We start from the raw sequence: 9,960 nt of genomic DNA, 5'->3' as shown, positions 1-9,960 counted from the left end.
ATAATTCGTGAGATCTTTCTAACTCTATCTATCTATTTTTTTTTTTTTTTTTTTATCATTCGCTAATTTTTTAGGGTCCCCCCCCCCCTCACACCACACACACACACACACACACACACACACACACACAAAAGATATGATACAACATTTTACAACAAATTTACTAGGTGCCTAGGAAGCACCTGCCCAGATACGGGTGCGAGGGTGCGGATGCAGTGCGCCGACGAGGTAATTTTTGAAAAAGTAGGAAACGGTTACGGCAGGGATATGTTTATCAATTAATTATTAAATAATTTTTATTTATATTTTCTATATATTGTTAAGCTTTTTTATATAATGTTAAATATATATAAATTTTAGAGAAATAATGGATAATAAAGTGAATATATAATTATTAAATTATGTTTAGAAATTAGAATATAAAATTGAAAAAAGGCACAAGCTAAAACAATAATATAGACTTGATAATGATATAAAAGATGTGTGTCTAATTCATATATCAAATTGGAATTGGGAGAAGGGTTTAAGACTTAATAAGTCTGAGAGTTCCCCAGATCATTTACATGCCCAAGCCCACAAAATTAAAATGAATAGATAAGTGTAAACACTATAGAAGCGGAGAAAACAAGAGCAACCTTTCATTAAAAAAACAAATAAATAAATAACGAAAGAGAAAAGTCAAAAAAGAACAAAAGAAATATGAAAAACCAAAGGCGTAGAAGAGGAAGATCCGCGTCTATAATAAAGAAGAACATCTGTGAAGAAGAATAGAAGAAGATCAACGATGAGCTGGGGTTGTTCTTCAGGTGTCCAGTTGGATTAAAAAAAAAAAAATCGTGTGGGATGCACGTGCAGCTGCGTCCAGACCATATCCATATGGCTACAATTTAACCGCACCCATGCTTCTTAACTAGATACAACCCATTTACCCACTCAATTTATCATTCAGATCATTTCAAGAAAAGGCACTAGACATACATGAATTAATAAACCATGGGTGGGAAAAAAGGGGACACAAAACACACAATGAAAACAGATGATCTCACATTAAGCAAAGGTGCGATTCGCAGCCACATTGATCTCTACTCCTTATTCATCATACGTAGAATCGTCTTCTTTTGGATTTTGGTTTTCCAAAGATTCGATGGCTTTAGAAATTTCTGCCTGGAGCTCTTCATGCTTCTCTTTGAGGTTTGAAGAATTCATGGTCTCCACAAGGCCTCCCTTAATTTGTTGCTCCAAAGCTGCAATTCTATTTTTGGACGCCACATTAGGTGTCTTTCCTGCCTTTGCAACCTCCAACTTCAGTGCCTCAATCTTGTCCTTCACATCTGTTGACTTGATAACATTTTCAATTTCTCCCTTAATTTCTTCATTCAGCTCTTTTTCCTTTACTTTGACATCAATTGGAATCTGTTCACTGATCTCCTTTGCTTTTGGCCTCACAGCCGCAACATCCAAACCCAGGGCTTTTATAGCATCAACCATTTCCAACTCTATCTCTTTCTTCCTCTGCACAATTTTCTCCTTCAGCTCAGGGTCCAAATCCTGACCCGCAGACACCCCAGAACTTTCAATTTCATCCTCCAGTGCCCTGTTTTTTTCTTTCAAATCGGGCCGATTCATGATTTCGACAAACTTCTTATTGACTTGCTGCTTTAATCTGGCATACTTTTTTTTATTTGCAGAATCAATCTTGATTTTTGATAATTCCATCAACATGTCGAGTCTAGACTTCAAGGTTTCATAATTAGGAGCTGCAGAGACGCCGTGGGCAAACTCATCCTTAAGCTTTTCAATCTTGTCCTTTAGGACCAGAGGCATGAGTTGGTCCTGCAACTTTAGTTTCGAAAATTCCTGTCGCAACATCACGAGCCTGTCCTTCAAACCAATGGCCTTAACAGCCTCAGAGTATTCGCGGTCAACCTCTCTTTCCAGTTTTTCTATCATCTCATTTAGAGCTGACTCTGGAAGTTCCACAGAGGACTCTTTGGCATTCAATCTTTGCTGCATAAGTTTTTTGACCTCATCCTCTATATTTAGACTGGAAGTCCTCACTATGGGTTCTTCTTTCATTTTCATGTTGACTTTCTTCTTAGAATCTACGGGGAGTCCTTCTTGGAACATACCGATTTTTCGAAACTTATTCATGCGATGCTTCAGAAGCTCTTCTGTGTCCATCTTCATAAGCTCCTATTGAAAAAGAAAGATTGTTGTTGGGAGAAAAACTGGATATATTCAATTCTTGTTTAAGAATTAAAGGGGAGAAAGGCACGTACATCCATTGATTCATTAATTGCATATTTTATCTGTTGTGAGGTCCAAGATGGATCTGCATGTGCTCCACCAAGAGGCTCCTGTCAAAGTATAAAATTTCTTCTAATTGTCACAAAATAGAACCAAAAAAAATTGTAAAAGAAGTTATGAAATGGAAGTTGTTATGGAGGTCTAGTCAATTGAAAAATAATTAAAATATGTGGCTGAGGGTATAGGCAAATGCTACACTTCTAACTATTTGATCCATTGGGGGGGGGGGGGGGGGGGGGGGGGGGGGGGGGAGCATGATTCTAAGGTCTCTTTTGCCCCATAGAGGAGTACAAAAGAGTCTTGTCATTTATGCACGCAAGCAACCATGTTTCATCCCTTTTTATTGTTTGGAGAAGGTGCCAATTGGTCATGGTTTCCACAAGACAGATGAAAGTTGCTGAAAGAAAGAAATAGAAGAGAAAAAGCAGCATAGAATAAAGAAGGGATCATTTACAGGGACAACACCATCTGCAATCTGCAGCTTCAACAACTCAGTAGCAGTAATCCTTAGTTTCTCAGCTGCCTGCACCAAAGAAGCTTTTAATAGATTAAAATTAAATTAACCGGCAGAAAAGCCCAAGAGTGAATGCTGTATAGACCTGTGGAGCAGCTTTGGCATTCTTCCACAAGATTGATGCAGCCGCTTCTGGACTGAAAAATGACAAGAATAGAGCCAAAACAAAAGAAACAGATGAGAACATAGGGTTTTGACATACTAAAACAATTTGCAGAAACTGAGTTAGGAAGGACTTGTATCCATGACAGGAAATTAAGAGAGAGAAAAATGCATCACATAATCCAAAGCATGGGTGTGTGATCACATAAAGCTAAAGATGAAAGTATTTTTTATAAGGCAGGACCAATTAAACAACATAAACATAACCTCATTTAGCAAAACTGGATGGCTCTTTGTCCATCTCAATGTGAATCAAAATGGAGAACTGTGCTAGTAACTTCTACTGCTTATAAGGAGACTAAACTCATTGTGCGACTGACTATATTATCAATAGCAAAATGATATATCCAGCATCCTCACAAGCAATTATTGCAGATGACACTTTCTGAATCTATGTACAGTTTTGAACAGCATTAATCTATAGTGATTAATTTTATTGTTAAGGTTTATGTACACTTCATGAAAACTAGGAAGTAGTCATTTAAATGTCCAGTTGCCCATATTTGCAATCAAAATTTTAACTCAGATGGAAGGTCTTATCCCCATTACCCACATACTCAAATGGTGAATTTACCATCCTACAGAAAGTTTTATAAGTTTGTAATGCATCAACATGATGCATTTACACCATGCCATAACTATACCGAGTTAATACTTTCAGGTCAGACATAAACAAAGCTCCTCGTCCTCTTATCATATATATTTTCCAAACTGATTAAAATGAACAACTCCTTCCACATATCCTTTACTCATAACCATTTTAACCAAAAAAAAAACATTAAAACCCAACAACAACAACATTTTGACAAAACTTATCTGATGCTTAACAATGTTTGAAATCACAAAGGCTGCCATGAGGAGAAAAAAATGGTAAAATGGAAACCGACACAGATATCACCAAAACCTAAAAAGTTACAAATAAAATGATTGGATTAGTTATCTGTTTGAATAAATGACAACAGATGAGGAGAGGAAACACGTGGAATAGGTCTGGCAAGTGGGAACTACTAATCTACTCTAACATAGGACTTGGTAAATGATGCAGATTGTTTAAGGAAGAATAAAATATTTTAATATTTTATGTTGTTTTTTTTCTTTCCTGTTGGAATTAGGATTTATTTGCTTTTCCTAGTTGAATTAGGATTTAAATTGTTTTTCTTTTCTTAGTTAAATTGTTTTTCCTTTCTCAAGTAGAAGTAGGTTTTATAATATCTTTTCTGAAAAGGAGTAGGAGAAATTCTATTCCTATAAATACTCTTTATAGAGGGGTTGATTGTTATAGTTATGTGTTGATTAATAAGGGCTTGTTAGAGAGGTTTTCTCTATTATTTTGCCTACTAGCCTAGTGTTCTTGTAGAACTTAGGTTTTGTGGAAAAGTTGTAGTAATTGTGTGTTACAGATTCTGCTTCTACACGCCTACGCTGCATCAGTTGGTATCAGAGCTAGGTTAGGTTCCTACTATGGCGCAAAGAGGAGTACGTGGGGGAAAACTTGTTGCCATAGATGACGTGTATGAATGCGATGAGGTTGCACGCGATGTGCAATTAGAGGCGTTCTTTCAACGAATAGAGGAGTGGTTTGATGCGCTTTCAAAGCAGCTCATCACCTTAGCCGTTGAAAGTCAACCTCAAAACTACCATCCAAATCCATGTTTTGTGGAGGAGGAGGAGGATCTTGATATCGAGCAGGAGGGCTGCGATATCAAAGAGGATGATGAATATATTGAAAGAGTTTGTCTAATAGATTGGGATTCTCCACCAATTTATGATGACTATCCTGAAGATTTTAGTCAAGGAGAAAAGATTGAGCTTGATAAAAATAAAGTCATATACATACGAGATGAGCCCATAACTCACATCGTTGTTGAGACTTTCAACATTCAAAAACAAAAGGTTATTGATCCCTTTTGGGAGGATTTTATTGAACAAGAATTGATAGAGGTCAACAAGAGGCATGAACGAGTGATTTTAAGTAATCTTTGTCGATGAGGAAGTATGAAGTTTTTGGAAGTGTGCATGGATTCTTTTTTAGTACTTGCTTCAAATATCCCGCCGATGCAAAAGAAGTCAAGAATAAAAATCCGTACATCAAGATTTATCATGAGTGAGAAAAGATTGATAAGTAGCATACTGATTCGTCTTGTCTTGCACAGAAGAATAGGATGGAGAGGATTATTCGGGGTTCCAATTGATCGTGGAAGATTGCCACAAAACTCGAGGATGAGTTTTTCCCAACCCCGAGAGAATGATACAGATTGGTTAAGGAAGAATAAAATATTTTAATATTTTATGTTGTTTTTTTTCTTTCCTGTTGGAATTAGGATTTATTTGCTTTTCCTAGTTGAATTAGGATTTAAATTGTTTTTCTTTTCCTAGTTAAATTGTTTTTCCTTTCTCAAGTAGAAGTAGGTTTTATAATATCTTTTCCTAAAAGGAGTTGGAAAAACTCTATTCTTATAAATACTCTTTATAGAGGGGTTGATTGTTATTGTTATGTGTTGATTAGTAAAAGCTTGTTAGAGAGGTTTTCTCTTCTATTTTGCCTACTAACTTAGTGTTCTTGTAGAACTTAGGTTTTGTGGAAGAGTTGTAGTAATAGTGTGTTACAGATTCTGCTTCTACATGCCTACGCTGCATCAGTAAACTTCTAAATTAAGAATCAAAGACAATGTTAATATTCCTAACACATGGTCAAATCCACCCCTTCCTTCCTCCCAAGTCATTTTTGATTTGCATTAATAACCTATAAAGCCAGCATATTGCATACCATCTCTTTGAGACTTATCTAATAAGCACTAGAAAAGCAGGCACTTGTCCAACATTATATTTGCACAATCTTTAAAGAGTTGCAATGTGAGGAAAGCCAAACTCAAATCACCTGGCGACATAGAAAACTGCATTTTCAAGCATTATCAATTTATTAGCACAACCAATGGCAAGGGCACCACCAGAACCACCTTCCCCGATGACAATAGAAACAATGGGTACCTTCAGGCCAAACATGGTCCTTAAATTGTGAGCAATGGCTTCACCCTGCACGTACGTAAGGTATATATATATCAGTTGACCCGTTATTAAAAGACAATAATGTAAATTTCACAGTAGAGTTGTCCACAGACTTGTCCTAGTTCTTCAGATTTGAGGTCTGCATAAGCTCCCGGAGTGTCAATGAAAGTAATTATAGGAAATCCATGGTGATCTGCATAATTCATCATGCGTAAAGCTTTCCGGTAACTGTTTGGATATAAATTGTCATTAGTGTCAGAAACTGAAACTTTGACTGGCCAGGAACTTGGCATAATAAGTTGCAACAAATATTACATTCCATTTTACTGCTAATGAAATTTCATGAGACTAATAGAACATACAAGTCTTTATAATTTGACATATCCATGGGGAGTAGGCATCCCAAAGTTCCGACTGATGTTTTCTTTTGTGTTTCTACCCTTTTGGTGACCCATGAACATGTACCTCCTTCCATCTATGGTTCCTATACCAGTAACAATAGCAGGATCATTGTACCCACTCCGATCTCCATGAAGCTCCACAAACTGTGCATATGGGGTATATCCCAAGACATTAATCAATGTAATTAATTCAGCATTCATAACCTAAAGGTAAACTATCTAGAATACAATATGCACCAAGTTCACGAGTTTCCAATACTGCACCTTTTCAGTAATGCTAAACACATGATCAAGGAAAGTTGGCCTGTTAGGATGCCGTGCAATAGACACCCTCTGTATTGGAGTTAGATGTGTATATAAATCCTTTAGAGCCTGAAATACACATGATAAATTGTAGCAATTCAGAACCAGAAACTTTTCCATTTTTTTTTTTTTTTTTTTTTTTGCTGAATTCCAAATCTGTAATAGAGCATCATTTTCCCAGAACATTTGCTAAGCAGAAAGCAAAAGACATGTCCATCATATTGCATTATTCATTATCTATACTTCTCCTAATTATATGTATTTATAAGTGGCTGGCAACAAAAATTTGAGTTGAGACTTTCCCCAAATTCATTATAAGATATATCTAGTCTTTCGGTTCATCAAACATACTTCCACATTGAGGCTTACAACTCAGAATCTTAGGGGATACAAGAGCCAAGCTTCACTCCCCAATATTTTGCATGCTTAAACAAATTTTTAAGGTTCGACAAAATAAGCAAAGGAAAATAAGCTAAATTCCATTACTCCTAAGGAACTCAATGTCTGGATAACTTTGAAAATGGCATTGGAAGTTTGTGAACAAGCAATAGGATCCTATAACAATGAGTGTAGAGACGAATAGCAGGCCTACCCAGTGCAAAATTAATAAAACCTTCTAATGTTTTCTATATTTCCAGATCAATAGTTGGAAAAAATAACATAAGCATGCAATTCGAGGTCTCTAATATAAGCCACTTTCATCACTGTATGGCTTCATACTAAAGCCATTTAAAATTAAAAAATATAGGTCATGTTTTCGAATCTAAGTATTTGAGGTTCACATCAGCATATGTGGTCAATGGTTTTTTGTTTGTTTGATATTCATTGGGTTATGCCGCATAAGGTTATTGACATGTTCGATTGCTGGCCTGGTTTGTGCCTCATTGTTTGTGTTGAGGATTATCAACAGTCTTTTCTTCCTTACTCTTATTGGGTGGAGTCTGGTTTTGCTCCCAGTGTACTTGAGTGACCTTTTATTTTAATAAAAGTTTTCTTGTTACTTATCCAAAAAAAAAAAAAGTTTCTCATCAGCATAACATGTCAAACCTGCTGATAATTACTCTCCAATGTAAATAACTGATCACTGAAGTCCAGACCAGTTTTGTTTGCCATATTCCGCACCTGCACTCGAATACAAAAACACAATTGGACCAAACCCTGATTATTTTTTTTCACTCAAATGAAGAGACTACAATCACCCAAAAAAAAATTGATTTACATCAGTGATTTTCTTCTCTAGACTGAGAAGCCGCTTTTCGAATTCCAAAGTTACGGGCTTCGGCTTCTGGTTCTCTGGCAAGGGCTTGAAATGTGAGAGATGGGTTAGGACCCCACCTTTCACATTAGGATCCGGATCATCTGGCCATGGATGGTCCTGCTTCTTCACCTTCCTAATCTTCGCCGCCACCGCCAAATCCCTCCTGGTCGTGCTGCCAAATCTCGCCCTCCCTAGAGTTCTCAGAGGAATGCCATTGACACCATTGCTTGAGCTCCGGAGAAATTCTGAAGCTGAAGTTCCCACTGGAGAATATGATATTGAAGCCATCCCAATCCCGATCTCTCCCATTCCCTAGCTCAGAATCAATATTATTCAGTTAGCTGAGCTGAGTTTTCGCAGGCCTAGAACGCAATAATTCTAAACAAATTGAAAAAAAAAAGTCAATATTCATTTTCCAGTTGCTTCTATCATTTTCTTTGCAACGAAACAGAATAACAACAGTGAACATGCATCAAAATATGAGCTCAAGATCACCATAATAGAAACTCCTCAATGTGAAATAGAAATTACCTGTACATGATAGAGAAATGCTACGTGTACACATTATAACAATAAATTCTAAATAATAAATTATTATAGGTGAAAAAAAAAAAAAATTAAGTTTAGGATTCAAATTATCAATTGTGAAGTGTGTATTAATGAGCCAGCTTTTTTCGGTTTGGCCGTTGGGAAGGAATCCAGATTTTGCTTTTTTTGGTTTTGTGAAATAGGCACGTGTGCAGCTTCGAAACCTTTAACTTTGTCTACTTCCGCGATGCCTTCTATGATCCTCTTCTTTAGTTTGAACAAAACTTTGACTCGTTTGAAGGAGTTTTATTTTTCTTCCGGGATTCCAACTCAAGTTCTATTCTTGTAAGAGTTGGATAATGTTGTTAAATTATGAGATTATGGGTTATTTTAGGCCTTGTCTAATTGTATCCATTTGAAAAATAGACTCAGGATTATTTGAGTAAATTACACTTTATTCTTTTAAACTATACTTCATTTTATATTTACTCCCAAAACTATGTAAATGCACAGTTACCCCCTAAATTATACTTTATTTTACATTTACCCCATACACTATGAGAATATATACTTTACCCCATATACTACACCCCTTTTACATTTATCCCCCTAAACGATACCTTATTTTACACTTATTCCCCTAACTTATGAAAATACACACTTACTTCCCTAAACAATTACCTATGGAATGGGTGAAAAGCATTATACTGGTAATATTTTGAAGGGGGTAAGTGTAAAAGAGGGTAAAGTATAATTTTCCTAGATTATTTTAAATAGTTGGTAACTTATGCAATTCACGCAAAAGTTTAAACTATTATGATTTTTTTAAAATAATATTAATTTGACATTTGATAATTATTGTGGTTGTTGGTATTATGTTTTTATTTATTATGATTGGTTTGTAAATGGAAATAGCTATCGCATTAGGCCCTTATTATAATTGTGTTTGTAGATGAAATTATACATCCTAGTGTTGATATTGTACTTTTTCTAGCTCCAAATTTTGATAGAAGTTCTAGCCCTAAAGTAAAGGATTGCATGGTTAAAGTCCATGTTACAATTATTTAAGGGCTGCATTTCATGTTTAACCCTTTGAACAAGTGCATTAAGGTCTGTCACAATTGCTACAAAATTCTCATGACCTCACAGGGTGACATCACTCATGTGGCGTGTCACCATTCTTATCCACAAGTGATTACTGCTCTTATCACAGTCTTAAAAACCCTAGGAGAACCTCATTTATTATGTAAGAGATATAGTAAATATTAGCATTGATGTGTATACTGGTTGATCCACTTGTATAATTTTGAAGATTTGGATTTGTTTCATTCCTTATTTAAATTGGTGCTTATTTAGTGAGTAAAGTAGTAAATAAAGAGTCCTTATCTTTATGGAAGAGTTAAAAAATCTTGAAACAATGAACCAAAGAAAACAAAAGGTCCATATCTTCAAATGTGAGAGAATACCAAAGGAGAGCTCAC

The 9,960-nt window shown here is 35.8% G+C and overlaps 1 protein-coding gene across 1 annotated transcript; it reads right to left on the bottom strand.

Annotated features, from left to right (window-relative positions):
* Positions 1 to 870: 870 nt before the first annotated feature.
* Positions 871 to 8,259, bottom strand: LOC115983730 (acetyl-coenzyme A carboxylase carboxyl transferase subunit alpha, chloroplastic). The gene is made up of 10 exons (XM_031106492.1): positions 7,913 to 8,259; positions 7,741 to 7,815; positions 6,655 to 6,762; positions 6,374 to 6,534; positions 6,103 to 6,217; positions 5,862 to 6,016; positions 2,907 to 2,958; positions 2,762 to 2,830; positions 2,280 to 2,357; positions 871 to 2,193 (listed from the first exon to the last, which is right to left on the bottom strand). The coding sequence occupies exons 1-10, from the start codon at positions 8,237 to 8,239 to the stop codon at positions 1,090 to 1,092; spliced, it is 2,244 nt and encodes a 747-aa protein (XP_030962352.1). The 5' UTR covers positions 8,240 to 8,259; the 3' UTR covers positions 871 to 1,089.
* Positions 8,260 to 9,960: the final 1,701 nt, after the last annotated feature.

Source organism: Quercus lobata, chromosome 4, assembly GCF_001633185.2.
Source record: "Quercus lobata isolate SW786 chromosome 4, ValleyOak3.0 Primary Assembly, whole genome shotgun sequence".
Lineage (NCBI taxonomy): Eukaryota > Viridiplantae > Streptophyta > Magnoliopsida > Fagales > Fagaceae > Quercus > Quercus lobata.
Note: the sequence above shows the minus strand (reverse complement) of the source record. Positions and strands in the feature narration are given on the sequence as shown.

Excerpts from the sequence above, each read along its gene's own strand:
- LOC115983730 (XM_031106492.1), bottom strand. The coding sequence starts at position 8,239 with ATGGCTTCAATATCATATTCTCCAGTGGGAACTTCAGCTTCAGAATTT. Across the intron at positions 7,816-7,912 it reads TAGAGAAGAAAATCACTGAT|GTGCGGAATATGGCAAACAA; the intron begins GTAAATCAATTT and ends ATTCGAGTGCAG. Across the intron at positions 6,017-6,102 it reads AATCTGAAGAACTAGGACAA|GGTGAAGCCATTGCTCACAA; the intron begins GTCTGTGGACAA and ends ACGTACGTGCAG.